General features: G+C 37.8%; 1 protein-coding gene across 1 annotated transcript in view; it reads left to right on the forward strand.

Moving 5' to 3' along the window:
* GRIN2A (glutamate ionotropic receptor NMDA type subunit 2A) overlaps positions 1–17558 on the forward strand; it is a 161848-nt gene extending 144290 nt beyond the window's left edge. Inside the window, exons 11-13 of the mRNA XM_065732312.1 lie at positions 522–709; positions 13362–13600; positions 15226–17558. Coding sequence (XP_065588384.1) covers positions 522–709; positions 13362–13600; positions 15226–17016 — 2218 coding nt within the window. The 3' untranslated portion in view covers positions 17017–17558. The remainder of the gene's footprint in view (positions 1–521; positions 710–13361; positions 13601–15225) is intronic.
* The last annotated feature ends 4659 nt before the right edge of the window (positions 17559–22217 follow it).

Consider the following 22217-nt stretch of genomic DNA (forward strand, 5'->3'; position numbering starts at 1 on the left):
ATACCTTCCTTTGTTTTAGCAAGATCTTCATTTGTACCACATTGTTTATTTTTGGAAAGAAAGATAAAGATAAGAGGGTGTGTAGGGAAAACTGGTTAAGCCACATTTTCAGTCTTATTCATTATATAATAAATAAATTCATTAGTTCTTGCACATTTTATTCTGAATTCTCTGTCATCATTTCTGTTGTATTTGGAGATCATTTTGCATCCCAATGTCTTTGTTATCCACGTTGGGATGCAAAGATAACGGGGCAAGACATTCTGTAGCTTGCTTTCTCCTGCTCTCAGTATTTTTTAACAGCATCCCTTAAAATAGAAATGCAAAACTATGTGTCCTACTTTCCCCTCACTAAAATAGATGCCTTTTGTTAATTTTAGATACAGCAGAGCGGGATATGTAATTAATGATATCAAAGAAACGATATGATATTCAACAGGGTCCTAACATCAAGGACAAAAGAAGTCTGACAACAGCTGTCCCTAATGATTTGGTTTGTAAAATGTTTTCTTTTATTTCAGGAAGCTGGATGCTTTCATCTATGATGCAGCAGTGCTGAATTACAAGGCTGGAAGAGATGAAGGCTGCAAACTTGTCACAATAGGCAGTGGATACATCTTTGCCACTACGGGCTATGGAATAGCACTTCAGAAAGGATCACCTTGGAAAAGACAAATTGATCTAGCCCTTCTGCAGTTTGTTGGAGATGGTAGGGACCAATTTTTAATCTTTCTTTTCCTTTTTCTGTATATGCATAGTTAATTCAGTTTTAATAGCTCTGAGAATTTTAGTGATCTTCTTTTATAGACTTAATGGAAAAAACCTCATTGTAAACAAATGAGTAAAATATGTTTAGTGCTTAGACAGGAATTCTCTTCCATTCTGTTTTAACCTACCTCACTGCCTAGGAATCTTGCATCTATTTTCAGAAAGAGTTTCCATATGCATCACAAAATATTGTTCGGCTCAATGTTAAAATGCATTTCTGAGTTTACTTCTTTTATTTTTTTCCTGTGAGCAATTCCTGAGGATTTTGTTCTTTGTAGACAAGTTATCTTTCAGGAAGATCCAGTTAGCTCATCTATGCCTATCTTGTAGGTAGAGGAATTAATGTGATTACTCTCATTGATGAGGTCTTTGAGGCCTTCATTATGGCAAGAAGAGAGAAAGATTGACCAAAACTATGACTGACTGTAACTTGTCTAAAATCCTTAAAGACTACAGCTGAGTAAAATCAGATGAGTGTGGTGCATGTTATGTTATGATTTTCAGTCTTTAACTTAGATATATGTTAACTTTAAACTTCTTTGACAGTGAAATAGATGGTTTCATAGGAAAAGAAGTGCACAATTAAGGTTACTAATAGTATGTCATAGAGTAAATTTTTGTCTTATAGGACAGTTAAAATTGTCAAGTGATTGTCAAGTTCAGGACCTTAGTGTTGAGGCCTCCTGTTCAATAAAAGCCAACCAAACAGCAAAAAGCAACGATAAGAAACCCTTGGCCAGTACTTTTCAAACTGAAGACAGTGAGTGTCTTCCACCATAAAGATTTTATTTCTATTATAATACTAAATCTCTGAAAGAGATGTAGTCATCATTTCTGATGGATTTTGTCTGGCTTATCGGAGAAATACTAGTGTCACCATTATTGATCTGTTGGATTTAGAGAGGCTTATGGAATAAACATTGCTTACTTTTGCTAAGTAATGAATATATCACCTGCACCGACTAGGTTTCAAGCAAAGAAATATACTTTTATGTAGTGGGAATTAACTGGCTAAAGTCATTGTTTTCTTATTTCTGGAAATGTGAATATATTTTTCTGTTTTCATAATAGTATTAAGAAATGTTGGATGCTGTATTCTAACCCTTGGTAATAGGGAGATAGAATCAGAAAAGTGAAGTTATTTGTCCCAAAGTAAAGGAGAAAAAGCTGGTACAGCCTGAAAGAGGATCTGAGGTCTTTCTCAGTCATGGGCAAACCCCTCTAGATACTCCCAGAGCATCACTGTCATTCTTTTCACTTTGCATTTTCTTCCTGCTTACTCTTTCATTATTTTTTGATATTTCCTCATCCAACAAAAAGAAATGAAATGCCAAGGAAAGAAAAAAAATGAAATAGAAATTATTTGAAGCTGTTTCATTAACAAAATAAATCCTAAAAATACAACAGGTAATGCATTTATACATGTTGCTTTCTCCCCTAGTAGGGGGTATGAGGGAAGAGGGAAAAATAATATCTTGTATTTATGCTTTGAACTGTGAACTTACGTAACATATGAATGCCTATCTCCCTAAACCATTTTTAGTAGCTGAAAATAAAACAATTCAGGTGTCTACAAAACTTGATATTGTAGCTTCCATAGAAATAATGTACAGATAAGCACTTGATATGTATAACTTGTCATGAATGAAAGCTTGTCATGGAAGTATTGTTCCCATGTTCATCAATGTTCAGATTACTTCAGAAGATAAGCACAAGTTTAGTATGTACAAGCCACCGAGATTATAAAGGGGGCATTTTTTCAGTGTTATTTTTCAATGCCTTTAGAAAGAATTCTGAACAACCCCTGAATGCTGAAGTGATCACTTTCTCTTTTAATGAATCACTACACTTCTTCAGAAAATTGTTTGGACACTATGTGAGAGGACAGTAGTTGGTCATATATGATGGGAAGGAATAGGAATGTTTCTTGTAGTCCTGTAATTATTTGCTGCCTCATCTCATTTTACTGCATCATAGATCTGGATGACAATTTTCAGAATAAAATATATAGATATACGTAAATACAAATGATGATGTTGAGGTTAAAAGTTCTACTGCTTTGTAATGTACATTGTATGTGAGCTGAAACAAAACACCAGGAAATTAAATGTGATGAATTATTGCCTAGAACTATCGTGACCTGATATTTGTAAGCAAGGTCTAACTTCAGTAGTTTGATGAACAATCTTTTTTTGCTGTGAACTTATGTAACTCTGTTTTGATGAATCAGAAGGGATGAATCCAGAGTTCAGGCCAACATCATTTTGTTGTATCACTAAAAATCTCTTTGAAGATTTCTAGACTAAAAGCAAATATGTCTGGGTGGAAAGTTTCATCTTAGGATGAATCTCCTGGGAAATCCACACTGAAGTCTGAATGAGGTTGGTTAAGTAAATATGCATACAAAATGAAAATAGAAATACTTCTTTCACATGTGCTGTCTCTGCTGGTTTTATTATGCCCATAAAACAACATAGTGACAAGCAGTATTGAATCACAATTTGGTATATGTAATAGAATATTTATCTCTATGGAATAGTTTCAGTAAATGACTGCAAATCTGTCGAGTTTCGTAAATGTAAGAAAAATCCTAATTAGTTGAAAAGACACAGTGTGTTGATATGATTGCTACGTTAATGAGTGAGAGAACCTTTTGGATGATACTTGCTAGATATTTGGATAAGACCAAGAAATTTACTTAAAAGATTTGTTTGAAAGATTACACCGATACAGAGAATGATTTCATTTCTTTTTTACATTTACACTGTTCTGAGATCTTGAAATGTGTTTTTGGAACTTTACGTTTCCTATGTATGTCTTTCCACAGTGATTTTATCATCTGAATTTTTTTATTTTTTATTTTTTTTTACTTCTTCCATATTGGATATTACCATATCCAATTCACATACACATTCAAATGAAATTTTTTGCAAGGCTGGTAGGAACCTTTTTGTTCTCTCTCCCTGATGTAAAACATCGAGCTCAAGTATTACTTTTTCAGAAACCTTTTCATCCCACGTATCTTTTCATCCCACAATACAGTGTTTTTTCTGCATTGAAGTTAAGAGCTTTGAATTGACATTTGTATTTTGTTGGCATTGGAGAAAATTAAGGTAAAAACAAAGGGACATAGGTTTGTGTTAGAAATAGCTTTAACCTTTGAATGAGTGAATTTATGTATCTACATGAATTGGGTCCTGATCTGCTGTGACAGTTCTACTGGGTGCTCAGGTTATACTGCCAAATGACAATTACATTGGTAAAGCAGAAAGGAATCAGGCCATAGGATGCCATGTTTATTATTCTGACTAAGAGAAAAAGAGAAAGAGAGAAGGAACATGGGGAGGAGTTGCTCACAAATTTGAAGAATAGTGAATACTTTCATATGCAATTATGCCCAAATTATTTGATCACTTGATCCATACAAGTTCATATACATTGCCCACTTCTTTGCAAGTTGAGGTAAGTATTCATTTGTTATTAATAACATTAATTGCTTTGGATCACTGAACCTTTTTAATATACTGAGTTAGGAAACTTTTTTGTTTTAAGGATACAAGTGAAGGAAATTGCTCAGTGAATTTCCAGTGTTGTAGTTCTGCATTTCTGGAGATCACATCTCATTATCTGCACAGACTTGCAGTTTACAATTAGGATCTGTGGTTTCATTTGAAATAGTGGAGCATCAAGGTAATTCTCTGAAGCCCAGTGCTGGTTGTTCTTTTTTCTTCTTCTTTTTTTTTTTTTTTTGGCTTGCTATTTTTCACAAGAGGAAATTTTCTTTTTTTTTTTAACTGAAAAATAAAAATATTTCTACTGACACACAGAGGGCTATTTCTCAGCCTTCTGCTGAGAAATAAAAGCATCCAAAAATTCAAAAGCGGCTAAAACGATACAGCTGCTGAGAAACAGCACCATCATTTTGTTTGGATCTTTCGCCCACAACAACAGCGATGTGTCAGAACAGAAATGTTGTGTACTGAAGAGTACGTGCTTTGAGTTCTCTTAGAAACCTCTGTAAGGATCAGCTGGGTATGCCGACGTGCCCACTATCTAGCATGTTACCCTAGAAGCTGTCAACTCCTTTTAGTGTTAGCTTGCAGTTTGCTAAGTTCCATATATGCTCAAACACACAGGCTGAGTAATTCAACAAGTCTATAATTGCTAAACTGCTGCATGGCACTCATATTCCTCCAGCCTTCAACTCTGCAAACTTTCAGCCAGCTGCTCTAGCTTGGGCTGCACGGTGTGATTTAAAGCAGAGCTGTACTTCAAAAAGTATACTGCAAAGTGCCTTGAAAGATGTTGCTTCTGAAATCTCTGTCATGTATTTACAGTTTGGAGCAGAATCAGTTTTATTTCTCTTTTCTGCCTTTCGCATATTTGAGTAAATGAGATTACTGCACTGCAAAAGACCAAGTTACTTTCAGATTAAGAGAGTAAAAGGGCTTCAGAGGGTGGGATAGGGTTGACTGAAAGATAGCAGGAGCCTTTAGCTATGTGAATAAAAGACACAGGCAGCAGAAATAGGTGGAAATGGGAGATAGAAAAATGCTGCATAAGGAGGGCGAGGATGGAGAGGAGTGAGAGAATATCATCCAGCTGGCAAGATGGAGCTCCTAGTGTGTGTGAGGGATTTGTAACCTGTTGTGCTACCTGCAGGCCATGAGCTCTGCTCAACCAGAGATCTAGGAAGAGATCCCCAGGAAAAGACAGGCAGACTGTGTAACTGTATTAAGCCTCAGAGCAGTAACCTTTAGAGCAATTAGAGACACAAAGATGTGAGGAAGAAAACTGGTTCTCGTTTGAGTTTCTACAGAGAGTCTGTTATCCCCTTCCTAATACCTTTAAATTCTGGTTAATCTTTTTTGCTTTTGGAAAGCTTAATGCACTAAGAATCATTTTCCTGGGTGGATAATTGCTTCCCACTCCTTAGGGGCAATAAGAAACTGTGGAAATAAGATTTGCCCCCTTACATCTGGAATAGGAAAGCACTTTGCATTTTTTTCACATTTTAACACAAGCCTTCCAAATCTCAGTTATAAGGAAGTGTAGCAAAGTGACTCATGCTGGCCATTAAAAATCAAGAAGGAAATACGTATGTGATTATATGGACACATTTTCATTGTGTGCTGCTTAGGCAGAATACACCCACAATCCCAGTGATTTTCTGTTTATATATTTAGTGTCCTCCTTAAGCAGTGGGTGGAACAAATGTGACTGGAGAGTGTTGAATGTATAAGAGGAGGCTGTTTGTGTAGCTGAACAGGGGTGAGTGGGATTGTAATATTGAAAGTCGTGCTTAACGTTTTTGTTAATTCATCTGTAACTTATAGGGGCGTGCAGAGCACAGTCATTAGCTCACCATAAGTTCATCACTATCAGTCATCTGTGCTCCTCTTACCATATTTACAAGGGGAAATAGCTCAAAATTCCCACGGTGAGAGATTGTTTTGGGGATTCCAGGCTGAATTCAAGAGGTCATGGTGCTTTTATATAATATCTTACATGCAGTGCACTGTATGGTTCACATAAGTAGGTCAGATTGAAACTGATGAGCTTATTGAACCAAACACACATCAACCATCAACCCATTTGGCTTTTGACTCCTCTGTTCAGGGTAAAGAGCCTCTTTCACTGGGGTCTGTGGATGATGGAGTGCTGCCTTCCTCCTCCAGCACTGGTGGGAGCTAACATCAGAGGAAGTATGTTTGTCTCCAAACGTGAAAACTGTCTGCTTTGTTCAGCATGGAAAGCAGATGATTCTGCGAGCATAGCCACAGACTTTTGAGCATTATGCCCTACATTTGCCCAATGTGAAAATATATTTTTAACACTTTTACTCAAGATCTAAAATTTGTATATGTTTATTTTCTTTATTCTTTGCACGCTTGCTCCTCAGCCTGAAAGTGTGGTTAGCAGTATGTGCAAGTTACCACCCATCTGGCCATCAATAGCAGCCTGTGGCTTTGCATGCTCTGCTGTCACATGTGCTGTGACCCTGTGCCATGGTGACCTCCTCCTGCACTGCACCGTGTGCAAGCCTGGGGTTATGCTGAAACCAGAGGTCTGCTGTAAATCACCAATGAAACAAAACAGAATTCCATATATATATTTTTTTTAATCCAGGTGGGATATGAAATGAAATGGATTTCTCTCTTTGTCTAAGAATAATTAAATAGATTATACTTGAGGTAAGAACCTGATGTAAAATTCCCCCAGAGTAGCTAAGGAAGTAGCTGAGGAAGTCTGTGAATCATCAGTGATTATCTCCAACATCCCAGGGAGGATGGGTAAGAGCCTATCGGGTTAAAGTAGAGCAGAAAAACACCTGACTTCTAAGGAAAAAAATAACAACTCAGTGAGCTACATAGAATTTAATGGAAATATACTAAAACACCTTGTTTAACATTTTGATCATTTGAGCGTTATAAGACAATCAGAATAAAACAGTAGATTTTTCACTTGTAAATGTTCTAAAATTATTGTAGGCTGCTTATCTGATAGGATAACTGTTTTTGCAGAGAATGTAAAGAAGTGAAAAATAGTGAATTCTTCAAAAGGAGCATTTCTCTTTGCTTTTCTACTTAGTCAGGGCTTTGACTGTCACCACTGTTTGTAAATAGCTGCCTATTCTTCCCTCCCATAACTTTGATTTAATGGCTTCTTGAGAGGCATTTCTCATGTGTAGAGTGAACTCTAAAGTCATATCTCTGTCGTTATTATTTCTTCCATTTCCCTCCATCAAACACCCTGTCCAAACTTCTGCTTGTGTCTGCTCCCTGCAGGGAGCTGGCTGAATGCAGCACAGCTTCTAAAAGCATGCAGTGTCTGGGACTTGTGTGTGATATTTTGGACTGCCACAAGTCTGTGGTTAGCCTGACTGTGTTCCCAAGTCATGCTGAAGTCCAGCACAGGTTTGGCTTGCTTCCCAAGAGTGAAGATCAAAGAAAGGAAGTCATGGACTTGCTTTAATTTTGGGGTGGTTCTACCAGGCTGATGCTCTCCCCACAACTGCCATGGCTGAAGTGGTGCTTTTTTTTTTCTGCTGCTCAGCAGTTCTGGGGAGGAGGATGAAAGCTCTATGACTGTGGACATGGAGGAGGGAAATGGAGGCACTACCAGTGCTACAGCACTTCTGGTGTCTGTTATTTATTAACTATGGAAATGCCCAGTCGGTTTTGGCATCAGGAAGATACAGGGTTAGATGCTGCACTCTTTGTCCCTTTTTTCCATGCTCATATTCTCTCAGGAAGAAGGGGGAGAGGATGCACAGGTGTCATTCAAGACTCAGAGATAATCCTGTTTCCTTCACTAAAGTGGAGCAGCAGGTTAATTTTATAGATTACTTTATAAGTAAGCTGCATATAAGTTTATCACCTTTTTTGTTCTCTTTTTGGAAGTAATTATAAAACTTGGTGCTTGTTTGTTTCTGGCAAGTTTTTAACTAGGGAGCTATTGGAGTGGTAATGAAGCATGTTTGCTTTTAACCAAGTAGGAGGAACACATCAGACAAATGTTGAGAAGCTGTTCTTTCCCCTAAAAAACTAACAAGTTAAAAGGTTCCTCCCAAACTACTTTTCTGTAAGTGAACGTGGAGAATGATGGCTCATGCAGGCTTGGTTTTGTGGGGTTTGTTGTTTGTTTGTTTGCTTTTGATAAATAACATGATTGTTGGTATGTGTGCTTCTTCCTGGATGCAGGCATAAATGTGGGGGATGAAACACTCAGAAAAGGAAATAGCATCAGTGAAATGTTCCATGAGGCAAACAGCTTTAAGCATGTTGGCCCATCATTTGGGAAGATGCTGGCTGTTCTGGGATGGTGGTTTAATGAGCTGAGAACCAAGAAATGATGTCGGAGCCTTGCAAGAGGTTGTGCTGGGAGCTGGAGAGTTTGGAACCCCTAAAAACACCCCGAGAGCTGACAGTTCTCTAGAAAAAGTGACAGTGACTGGACCTGCAGAAGAGGAAAATGTTTTCCAGCTCAGGGATGATATCAGAAGGGTCAGATATTTCCCAAAGCATGCAAAAAAAAGCTGAAGGCTATGATGAGGAAAAGTGTAATTCTACCCTTTGATCTGTATCTTGTCAGTGTCTGGATTATGTTTTTCTTGTCAAATATGCTAGAGGTTTTCCACTTAATGTAGACAGAAGGGCACTTCTGGGATGTTCGGAGTCAGCACGGCCAAACAGCTTGTTTCTGTGTCAACAGCAGCCAAAGCAGAGCACGCCACATGCACAGAAACCAACCCAAGAGAAATTTGCAGGGACCTTTTTACAATTTGCAAAAGCATTGTAAATAGCCTTCAACCGAGAGCTAGAGAATTTAGCAGTTTGTTGGACAGGGCCATACTGCATTTTAGGAGAATAGTGCAGTCTTTCAACACCGCTGAAATAAAATAATAATACAGTAGTTATTTACACTGAGTGTTACATTATAAATGAAGCAGACCTTATGTGATAAATGTGTAAATTAAAATACTTATACCTCTTACTGTAGGCACCAGACAGTTATGAATTTTGCAAGTGAGCTATACTGTGACCATATTAAACAGAAGCTAATGCTAGTTTGGTTGGTTTTTTTTAAATCAAATATATTGAAACTGTTCATTTAATATCTTGTGCCATAATGCTGTGTTACATAGCAGATTTATATTGTGCTATTCTATCATATAGTGCTAACATGCTGTAATCTACGTACTAGTGTCATGATGCACTTTGCTACTAAAATCTGGAACAATTCTCTGAATACCTTGGGTGTAAAACAAGTAATGGGCAAGAGGGGCAACAAAAAGATCAGACTTTTTTTTGTCCAGTTTTCTAGAATCAGCTGTGTTATTACAGCTAAAGCAGTCGGTGTTTTTTATGTCTGTGTGCAAACACGTGTACATATATGTGTATATATACACACACACTGAAAATGATTGATCTACATATTCATACGTCAGAATGCCAGCTTAATCTGTCCATACCTAGAAAATGTCATTTAATAAATATGACAGTCCAGTGATTCACAGTGCTTTATGCTCTATAAAATTGTAGTGCATTACTTTTAGCTAGGAATTAACAGTCATTTCTGTCACTGTCAGATATAATGAAAGGGCTGTTACAACAGCAGGATCTGTGAGACTTTGGGATGCTTTGTTCTTCATAGCTTACCAGGGCGCTGCCACTTATCTCAACTCAAACAATCCTGGTTTGTTTCTGTAGTGATGTTTTTTGGAAAGGTTAGTGGGTTATCAATAGTCACTTCAGATGTACAAGCCAAAGGGAAGAAACACATGGGAAACTAATGAAAAAGAGGTTTAAAGTCCTCCCTGAATTTTGTTATGAGCTGTAAAAGGGCACAGCAGTCAAATCAAATTGATGTTTGACAATCCTGGGAGATGTGCATTTTCTTGTGGGAAATAATGAGGGCTGATTGTCAGAGCTTCAGCTACTGATGCCCAAACCAGAAATATCACTCTGTCTTTGGTCTTGGCTTTTTTCCTGTTCCATAGCCTGTGAGTTTTATTCATAGAGCCTGGGGAAGGCTTGTAAGATGGACAAGGAGAATGGTCTATTGGGGTTTAGCACGTGTACATATATACCAAACAAATCCAAATGTTACAAGATATAGAAGTGCAACCCTAACCCCCAGATACTTATGTACTGATCGTGCAATATCCATACTGTTACGATTAATAGTTTATTGCACCTGTTTCCTGGGTTAGAAGTCTTTTAAGTATTCACTAGAACTGTCTTTTTTTTCATTGTGCTGGGGTGTTTTGAAGATTGAGCACTGTAAAATGGGAGAAGTCACGCAGCCTTTTTCAGGTATAGAGGTTCAATTCATGCTTCAAGCACAAAACTAAACTCATAATTAACAAAGTAAATAATCTCGTACAGATTTGTGAAATGCCTTGGCTAAAATGCCCCAGTTCTTGTCTTTTCTGCTTCAGTGTTTCCTTCGCATTCCCTGAGAACTCATTTCTCCATTGCAGTCTTGTTTTCCACCTCCAACTCACACATCCAAATTATCTGTGGGCTGCAGCTTTCCTGTTGCCCAGGCACTCTATCCTTTTAAAATTCTCTGGCACAGCAAGTCATTGATCTTTTACTCTGGCTTGAAGGTGGCTGAAAAGTCAGTATGGCTTTTAGCTATTTTTCTGATCTTTACTCCAATGATGTATGGATTACAATACAGAAAATGCATTTCCTAATCCCTTGGTAAGGATTAGGGATCAGTAACTTGTGAATTCTTCCCCCAGATTGAAGCTATATCCTAAACCATTTTGGCCCTCTCTATTGCCTGCAGTATTTTCTAGATATGAATTTATGCCCATTATTAAAAATAATAATAGAATTACTCAGCTGACTATATTCCCGAGAGAGTAAAAAGATGTATGCATTTGCAATGCTACAGTAAGTAGCACGGCAATAATGTTTGAAAATATGATACAATATAAAAACACAGTCTTTGCAGTAACAAACACAATTTCTTGCACTTCTCTGTCCATGTTGGCAGCTGCAGCTGCTGCTAAATGATAGATAGCATCCTTCATCGAAGGCCAAATCTCTTCTGGGAAATTCAGATGCTAAGACTAACAGTATGCAACAGAGAGAGGGAGCTGATCTGCTTCCTTAGTTTTAAGTAAACTGTGTGGTTTAATTACAGTAAGATACTGCATAGCCAGAACCAGAAAACAGGACTGCTCTGCTTCAGCCCTGGTGGTGCTGTTTATTTTCCTTCTGCTGCTCAGAAAGCAGCAGCAAAAGACCAAAGGAGACTGCAGTAAGAGGGGTGGTAAGAGCAGGGAGCAGGGAGAGGTGTGCAGGGCTCAGCCAGAGAGAAGCTGGAAGGGGAACATGGGACAAGGAGAGGTATTGCAGTCACTGCATCACCCAGGTCTCTGGTTGAAAGCAGGGAAAACAGAAAGCATATAGGAGACAAAAAGAGAGACAAAAATAAAGAAACGTAAACAGAAGAGACGTTCTGCATGTATTCGGCTATTAGTGTCAGTATGTTGCTTTCTGCAAAAGTAGGTAGTTTATGAAACCCAGTAGAATTCTTTTAGAACTATCAAATGTTAGTGTGAACATAAAGCTATGGTTAATTTTGCACCCAGTGTTGGTGATTGTTTTTAGGTTCATAGGTTCATAAAGTTGGAAAGGACTTACAAGATCATCCAGTCCAACCATCCTCCTATCACCATCCCTACCCAACTACTAAACCAAATCCCTTAGCACCTCATCTAAACGCTTCTTGAACAGTGCTAGGGATGGTGCCTCACCCACCTCCCTAGGCAGGCCATCCCAGTGCCTGACCACTCTTTCAGAGAAAAAATGCTTCCTCAGGTCTAATCTAAATCTTCCCTGGCGCAACTTGTGGCCATTCCCTCTCGTCCTGTCATTATTTATCAGGGAGAAGAGGCCCACCCCCTCCTCACCACAACCCCCCTTCAGGAAGTGGGAGAGTGCAATAAGGTCTCCTCTGAGCCTCCTCTTCTCCAGACTAAACAATCCCCGCTCCCTCTAGAGGAGGTTAAGAGGAGCTCATTCACCTTAGAATGGTGATGGTTTTTAGAATTTGTCATTTAATCTTCGTTGATCAGATTTTTTGTGTTTTAACATCCAAAACCATCTGATGGAGTTAGGAGATTGGTGTGCAAGGATACATAAGGAACGAGTGGATGTAAAAGATATGCACACATAGATGCCCAGAATGTAAGGTCTTTAAGAAGGTTATCTGATTTAGTAGCTGTTCAACATTAAAAAAATACATAACAAGGGACAGCAAAACTAGTAAAACAAATCCACAGATACTGAAACTGTAGGAAACAGGAGATACCAGAGACGACAGCAGAGTCTGTATCTGTCAGGAGAGGTTCAACCAGAACTTTGTGATTTATAAAAATAGGGGAAGTAAGGTTATGCATGGGTCTGCCAGGCAAGAGCAAACTTCTCAGGACACATTTAAATGGACTGTGGGAAAATGTGACACGTATCTGGTGAGATGTAGAGGATGAATCAATGGCAGGGAGAGGGTGGGCTCAGGGAGGAACAAGTGTGCAAAAAGGAAAAGGAGGGGGCACAGCAAGGACTGGTTGTATAGAACCATGCTGGTCAAGCAGCTTACTTGAGCCCAGTGTCTGATTAATGCAGGCTGCCCCACCTCTCTACTTAACTCCCAGCTGGTGTTGGTGTCATCTCGTGTTCTGTTTGGTGTGTGAGGGCAGATGCAATTTGTTAGGGGACTTCTGGAAAGACTCAAAGTCTGAGCCCTTGCCTGGGCAAAGGACACAGGACTTGTGTACAGATATGGGTTCTCCTCTACATGGGCACTCCTCTTTTATGAGGGGTAAGCAGGCAGGCAGAAGAATGTTACACTGGTCCTGCTCCCAAGAGCAACCAGCTTCTGATGCAATTAATGCAATTTGAGGACATCTGCAGCTAAGGATCTGTGATTTGAAATCCGTTATATTTGCCGATAAAACCAAAGAGCATCACAAATGAAGCATTAAAAGGTGCTGTATTTTTAAACTTACAAATACTTTCTAATACTGTGACAATTTTTGCATTCTAATGGCTTTGACTCCTTGCTCTCCCTAGGGGAAATGGAAGAGTTAGAAACCCTGTGGCTGACTGGTATTTGCCACAACGAGAAGAACGAAGTCATGAGCAGCCAGCTGGATATTGACAACATGGCAGGAGTGTTTTACATGCTTGCAGCAGCCATGGCACTCAGTTTAATAACCTTTGTCTGGGAGCACTTATTTTACTGGAAGCTTAGATTCTGCTTCACTGGAATCTGCTCTGATAGACCAGGATTATTGTTCTCAATCAGCAGGGTTAGTATTTCTTTGCATTTCACCCCTTCAGGCAATTGACAGTATGTGCACTGCCTCCCTGATGCATCACTTTTCTTTGTATTCCCACTCAGACATTTGAAATACTTGTTTACAGCACCGACAAAGTGATCAGTGGCCTTATTTTGTTCTGGCATTCCATGGAAAGTCTTTTCTCCAATGGATTATTCTACCAAATTATCTTATCTCAGAATAATTGTTAATCAAATGCTGGAATGTAATATATCTAAGGGAAAATTTGATGAAAGAAAGGCAGAGCTGCTTATATTCAAGAATAAGATTCACCCTTCCCCACCTTCCGAGAAAAGAACGACAAAAAAACAAAAACACCAACAACCAACAAAATAAGCACTAAATTAGTGACAGATGTTAACTCTCAGGTTTATATACTTCATAAACAAAGGGATTTTAAGTGATAAAGTACTGAACTAGTTTTTATGTAGAGTTTTCTTGATAGCTAACTTGTATAAGAGCCAAACACAAATGTCATTTGTGTTTGATTAGACAGTAAGACAGTTTTTAATAATACCAAATTCAAAGCAGATTTACATATCCAAATAATTTATATGAGTAGTAAGAAAAAAGAATTAAGTGCTTGTTCTTATGCCATAGAGTCATAGAATCACCGGATCACCAAGGTTGGAAAAGACCTAAAAGATCATCCAGTCCAATTGTTCACCTGTCACCAATAGATCCCACTAGACCATGTCCCACAACACAACATCCAAATGTTCCTTGTCTTCTGTCAAATTTATAGTTTTTGTTTAATTTTTCAAATGTAGGGCTTTCGTTAGGTAATAGACTTGGTGGGCACTTGTACATAGCTGAGGAGAATAGAAAATGATTAAAAAAATGCCTAATTTCTTTAAAAATGTACAAAAAGTACCTTTTTGAGAAAGTGTGATTGTAATGGAACTGCACTAAAAATACTCTGCCCTAGCCTCTTGGAAATTGCCTAGTAAAGCATAAATGCTTAATTCTTCACATCTTACGTTCAAACTTTATGCTTTGGGCTTCATTGTGAAACTCAATTAATTTCTCTGGTGAAAAATACTTATTTCAAAGGCAATTTTCACAGGATCCAAAACATCATTGAACTCACAAGACCCACTAAATAGGTGAGAGTTACAGGATAGACTTGGGCCTGTTGCTTCAGGTGTACTCAATTTCAGGCTTAGAAAGAATTGAAGAGTCCCATAACTTCCAGTAGCCTGTCTGCAGGCTTCTTTTAGAGCAGTAATTTAATCACTGAAATTGTATTTCAGAAAAATACAATTTCCATTAATGGAGGTTAGCTATAGTTTGTGATGGGATTGGGGAACCTTTTGAGGTCCTTTATAATCTTGTTTTGGGGAATAAGCATGGGAGGCCAACAAAGACCACTGGTTCATAAAATACTGGCAGTCCTTCTCCTTTACATTGCCAGTGGATTGTGGCAGAATTTTTTCTTGCATGTAGATTTAAAGAAATACTACAAGATAGGTAGATACTTTTTATTCATTAGATAAGCAATGCTTAATTTTTCTTTATTGACAATGAAAATGAAGTGAAAGTATTTAAAATTTACATCTACTGATTTTATTTGTCTTATATTATTCTTATTACAGGGTATTTACAGCTGCATTCATGGAGTACACATTGAAGAAAAAAAGAAATCTCCTGACTTTACTTTGACCAATTCCCAAACCAACATGTTAAAACTACTTCGAACAGCGAAAAATATGACCAATATAAATCCTTCAAGAATTAACTCCCCTAAAAGAACAGCTGATTTTATTCAGAGGGGTTCCTTGATTATGGACATGGTCATGGATAAGGGAAACTTGATCTTCTCTGATAACAGATCCTTTCAGACAAAGGACAACTTTTTTGGTGAAAATATGAGTGAACTGCAGGCACTTCCTGGTAATCGACACAAAGACAATCTAAACAACTATGTTTTCCAAGGTCAGCATCCTCTCACACTGAATGAGTCCAACCCAAATACAGTAGAGGTTGCAGTAACAACAGAAGCAAAAGTGAACTCCAGACCCAGGCAACTTTGGAGGAAATCTGTTGAATCTTTACGTCAAGAATCTGTACGTCAGAGTCAAGGTTCCCAGAGGGAAAACGGGTCAGATGAAAACAGGCAGCTCTCAGTGAAAAGCCAAAGATATCTTCCTGAAGAGATTGTCCATTCAGATGTATCAGAGACATCAAGCCGAGCTACTTGCCATATGGAACCTGAGAACAACAATAAGCACCACAAAACCAAGGACAATTTTAAAAAAAGAACAGTAGCATCAAAATACCCAAAAGACTGTAGTGACGTGGAACTGACATATCTGAAAACCAAACAGAGTTCTCCACGGGATAAAATCTACACAATTGATGCTGATAAGGAGCCAGGATTCCGCTTGGACACACCCCAGTACATTGAAAACATTGTCCTTCCAGAAACTGTAGAGTATCCTGATGTTTACCAAGATCACGATGACAACTACAGGAAAGCAGAACATGCTAACAGGACTCCCTTGCATAATGAAGACAGTCTTCCAAATAATGATCAGTATAAACTTTATGCAAAGCACTACAGTTTAAAAGATAAAAATGCTTCCCTAGTTGACATGAATGATAGATACAGACAGAATTCTACCCACTGTAGGAGCTGTCTTTCCAATTTGCCCACTTATGCTGGACATTTTTCAGGCAGATCTCCCTATAAATGTGATGCATGCTTGCGGATGGGGAACCTCTATGATATTGAGGAAGATCAGATGCTGCAGGACACAACGAACTTATCACTTCCTGAAGAAATATACGACCATAGCTGGTCACAGAATAATGCTCTGCAATATCATAAAAAAAACAAGTTGAGGATTAGCAGGCAACATTCTTTCGATAATATTGCTGATAAGTCCAGGGAACTTGATCTTGGAAGACCTTCACGTAGTATAAGCTTGAAAGATAAAGAGAAGTTTCTCCAAAGTAGTCCATATGCAAGCATGTTTAGTGTTCCCTCAAGCAAACTGTTGAGCAACAAAGCCTCACTTTTAACTCATGCTCTAGAGGACAGTAAGAGGAGCAAGTCCCTGTATCCTGTTCACTCAGAAGATAATCCCTTTCTGCACTCGTATCGTGATGACCAGCACTTATCTCTTAGGCGAAATCCAGCTGATCTTTATAAATATTCATTACCATCCAGAGGAAGAAATGATAATTATTTCAGGTCATCCATAAAGTCTACAGCATCATACTGTTCCAGGGATGGTCGGATCCATAATGACATGTACATTTCAGAGCATGTTTTGCCTTATGTTGCAAATAGGAATAGTGTGTACTCAACTCCAAGGGTTTTAAATTCCTGTAGCAATAGACGTGTGTATAAGAAAATGCCTAGCATTGAATCAGATGTTTAAATTTCCCATGAACACTTATTTATAGGGAAAAAATAGTTGCCACCATCTTAGAGGGAGAATATTTCCTTTAACAGTATCCTGCTATAGTAAATGATATGTAAACCTCTCCCTTTCTCAGTGCACTTTTGTACATGAATAGGTAAACTAGTATGCTCTCAACCATCTTTTTAAAATGTCTTGTTGAAAAGGAGAAAAAATAGCCATTTATGTATGTTTATATAAATGGCAAGCTGTACTGAAATAGCCCCAATATATGTTGGCAACTATGCTATTTTGTATCTAATTCTTTTATAATTTTGGTTATTCTATTTTCTGTTGCTAAGTATCATTCAATGTACTTTTGTCCTTAGAAATGTTTAATGATTTTCTAGTACCGGATAAGCAATATGGTATGCATGTAGTATGACACGGACAAGAAGAATTAGGAATGCATTTGCTAAGTTACAAAAATAAGATTCTTTAAAAGAGAACAGAGAGCTAGGCTTTCAAAAATATATTTTAGCTTCATAATCATTTTCAAAGAAAGAAAAACTAAAGAAAAAGATGAACCCAACCCAAACCCCGGGACCTTAATTAACAAAACACAGTGTGTTAGCACAAAATTCGTATGTTTATCGTAGACTGACAGAAAACAAATGGGAAGACTGTAGGCCCAAACATGTGAACTGCTGTGTACCAAAAGAAAGCCCAGTGGATTTTTGTTAATGTTAACGTACAAATGCTTTTCTTATATTTCACATGCACTTGCCATTAGAAACTAAGTTCATTGAGAAGTCTGCAGTCATCTTGTCAAAAAATTCACAGCTGCCTAATCCAGAGTATATATTTTTAGCTATCAACATATGTTACTTATTGTGGAGTTGTGGATTTCATTAGTATTCTTGAGACCTATTATGTATGCAAGTTTGCATTTGCCCCTTACTGGTGATTACTCAGGGCTGTATAGTATTTCTTTTATTCCTTCACTTCCCAAACCAAATCCCAACTCACCAGAGTTCTTCCTTCATAGGATGTTAGAGACATCTAATTAACTGTATGTTAGTATTACTAAAGCTGTTAATATGGTATCAGACACCAACAGCCATATGTTCAGTGTAATCAGCAAGGAATGCAGTGCTATTTATTTGCATACAACGTGAAGGATTAATGCCTTTAGTGGGCCTTCTTCTTTCTGGAGTATCATGCATATTTGTTGAACATTGGACCTTTTTTTTTTTTTTTACCTCTCTAATCAAATCTGTCCTATAAATTGAATATATGCACACATCATCACTCACCAGTACGCAAAAATATTTACATTACAAGGCTGTATTCTTACATGACTTTTATTTCTAGTAAAGATCAATCAGCATCTTTCAGAAACAAAATGTATGCTATGCACCCTTCCTCATCCCCCCAAAGCCATAAGGGAGTGTGGAAGGGAAAAGGGAAAGACTTTCATGAGTAGAGTGTACAGTTGTAAATTGTATTTAAATTAAAGAAGTAAATTGCTATATATTTAAATGCAGAAAGCCTCAACAGGTGGTTCTCTCCCATTGTCCTGCTATTCTAAGAATTGCTCTGATTTTATTTATCTATCTATCAGTGTATAGGGAGTTTAGATTATTAGATTATTCCTTAGATTTCACTGAAAATCAGTGAATGGGGAAACCATTACCACTGTGAATTGGAAAATGTATATATTACCCTGATTTTCCCCTAAACAGAATTTATTTTCAATAGAATCCTACTTACATCAAAAGTAATTGTATATCTGCCAGTCAGAGGTATAGTATGCAAGTTGTTTACTTTGGAGTAGCATCCTACAGACAGGAGCTGCAAATAGGAGGCAATACAAATGACACATAGTGATAGACAAAATATGGCTTATTGAATTTTTGTTTACAGTTCTTTGATTAAGCAGATTCGAGTTGACTTTAACTACTAAACAGTCCACAGTGAATTCTTGATATTTACAAAGTATTTGTACTTTTGTCATAATGGTGAAGGAGATGATATTTTTGAAGGAATGAAATGCAATGGGATTTGGGGTTTTCCAAATTCCTTCCCAGCTTCCAAAAATCTCAGCATACTTTATTATGTTTATGTTCAGAAAGCATATCTATGGGCATCTGCATTCTGTGCAGAGCAAATATCTTTTGTGTATTTCTTGCTCAACATTTGGTCACAGTTATTGGCCCTGATTCACATGGTATGCTTTCTGGCTTCTTGCTGGCTCTGGTTTTCATAAAAAAGAAGATCCTTGACTGACCTTACAGAGATTCTATCTCAGGAATAGCTGTATGAACCCAGCAGGGCTAGGATGTTTATGGATGGGATGAGCACTGCTTTTCACAAACAGAACCCCTTTCCCATGTGTATACATACGTATGTCCTATTTGTCTTAGGTCTACAGGAAGGAAAATGCTCTAAAGACAAGTATTATAACAAGTGTGATCAAAATATTTGAGGCAAATTTTAATTTCCCATCTAAATCATAGTAGATTAAATAAAATCTGAAGTATTTTGAACCACCTGTGTTTTTCAGCAAATCATCTGTTTGCTGGTATCACACCCAAAACTACCATGCAAGTTGCTGGGAATTTTACCAAGTGAATCATATAACTCCATGGTGGCTCTCGTGTTTCACATCATCTGAGTGCACTCAGAATATTGTCTGATCACTCCAAGTCTTTTGTAACTTCATTTTTTTCTGCAACTAGACACCCATGCTTCAGTGTATGGATAAGAACTGTATATAAAACTCTGGGAAAGAAAAAATCCCATTTACAACATTTTCTAAATGAACTGTTGAGATCCAAATGCAAACATGCTAAAACTTGGAATGATTTATCCTTCTGTTATATGTTCAGGCAAATTAGCTAAAAGGAAATATATTGCAATGTTTGCTTTTTCTAATTTGAGTGGATTTCTGGTGAGTGAAGAGATTGGTTACCTACAAACGTGTAATACAAGCCCACACCAAACCAAATTATAGAGACAGAGGGAAGACTTGATAATGTTGCACAGCAGTTGTTCACATGGGAATAAAATACGCTGCCTTAAAAGAAAAAGAAAGAAAGAGATAAAAAACAGATACTGAAAGTAGAGGGATAAGAATCATGCATGCGTCTGCGTTTGCATTTCTTGGCATGTAATATGATTGAATGAAGGGGGAAGAAAAGGTTTACGTGTAGGGTTTTAGCTGAGTTGCTCGTGTGGTTGCTGATGTATACGTATAATGAAGAAGAAGCTGAGAAGTTGAAGGGAAAGCTTCAACAGTGGAGCCACAAGCCACAGCTTGTGAGGCTCAGCTGTAGGGCATATGGAACTGAATATTGCCTGAGCTTTGTTGATATATTTGCACTGACTTTCAATTAAATTGAGATCAAGACTTTCTGTATTTCCCTCTCTCTCACTCTAGCTGCTGCTATACTTGAAGAGGAGAAAAGAATCTTCCTGCATAAGCGGCCATCCTTTCTGTACCTTTCTGGATGGTGCTGGTGACTTGTTACTTTTCCTGATTACAGCTCTAGCAGATTGTTGGTCATTCCTATCACCAAGATTTCCTGTGACTCCAGCTGGAACTGAATCAGGCTGTAAATGATATGGGCCATTCTTGGTAGCATGTCCCGTAGTGTTACACTGCTCCTGGACAACAACTTTTATGGAGGCAGGATATTGAATTGCTGAGGAATGGAGTAGGTACATGGAGGTAAAAACAGCTATGTAGACATTCCTGCCTCTCGCTTTTTTTCTCTTTTAAAGACATTGTAGAATTTCTTCATGTTTTCGTCTTCCCTTTTTCACCACAGTACATTTTGCTTTTCCTTTCAAATGATTTTTGTGTTCTGCTTGTGTTCTGTAGAGCAGTGTAGCCACTCACTAACTTAAAAGCATGAAAATAAGATACTTCAATATATAAGATAAAATTAAGGAAATTAAGAGTTCTTTGTATTTCTGGAAATCTTCATTTAATGTTTTGGCAGCTTTTGCTCAGAATTCTTTATTTTGCTACTTTAAAAGCTCAGTTAGGACAAAGAGTGCTGTGGACACACTGAACCCAAATCACCGCCAGCTCACCATGTTTTGGCAGCATCTCATGAACATGTCTCTCTGTGGTCTTTCAGGAACACTTAGATAAATTAAGTCTCACAGTAAAGCTAAGGGAAATTAGTAGGGTTTAGTTTGTTTGTTTCTTTTTTTTTTTTTCCTGAAGAAAACAGTTTTGTTTGTTTGTTTTACATAGTTCCAGAGGTAGCAAAAGCTAGAGAGGTGTGACGTTTGGGTTTCTGTGCTGGAAGGCTAAGATCTTTGAGTTGCCAGTGTAGGGAGAGAAGGAGAAAGAAAGTTCCCTCCTGTTGGGAGTCAGAGCACTGGAGGCTTGGAAGCAGTTGTGTTGGTGATGTGTCCTGAAAGTATTTATCTCTGTGTTGTCATTTTAGGCACCTAATTAGAGATCTCAGTTAGGTGTGCTTAGTGGACTATTTATCCCAGCCTCAAAATCTGCTCAGCTGAATCTGCAAGTGTCAATTTACACCTTGAAGATCATATAGATTCCTGTGCTTATTCAGTAGCTACTAAGGTTGCAGCTGTCTCTTGTGGATTCTGCAGTACTTCCAACCTAAACAGTATCACCATTTTCTTTTTATCCTGTCAGCATGAAATAAAAGTGTTAGCATCTCTTCCGTGTAGAATAACTTGCTATTTTTATATTCCTTCTGTGTAGCATATGCACCTTAAGATGCAGTGATGGGGAAGACTTTAATACTATTCCTTCCCTTGCTGGGTTCACCACCATAGAACAGAACAGGGATTATGATATAGGTCTTAAAGTCAGGCTGGATTTAGGAAGAATTAAAGAGGTGAATCTTTTTGTTTTTCTTTGAATTTAACATGTTATATATGAATCCTAGTGAAAACAGATATTTTATTATATAGTCCACTTAGTTAATAGAGAACAGCATCCATTGCGTGACTTGGGTAGTGTATGTTAAGTGTTAATCACCACATTCTGTGCTTCTCTCAAAATGGAGTGTCATGAATCCACTTGCCTTTCCCAGCTCTGGCTCTGTTTTAGCTCGAACATCTAGCTCTAATTTTAGCTCAAACATCCTTCCGAAGTAGGTGTATTTCCTGCATAGGGCAATCTGATTTACAACATAAAAACGGTATTCTGGTGACATGCTTAATTTGCTTGTTTTACTGATGTTAATTTTTTT

The sequence above is a fragment of the Cyrtonyx montezumae genome, unplaced genomic scaffold (assembly GCF_038088225.1).
Source record: "Cyrtonyx montezumae isolate F1298 unplaced genomic scaffold, pur_monq_1.0 scaffold_16, whole genome shotgun sequence".
Taxonomy (NCBI): Eukaryota; Metazoa; Chordata; class Aves; order Galliformes; family Odontophoridae; genus Cyrtonyx; species Cyrtonyx montezumae.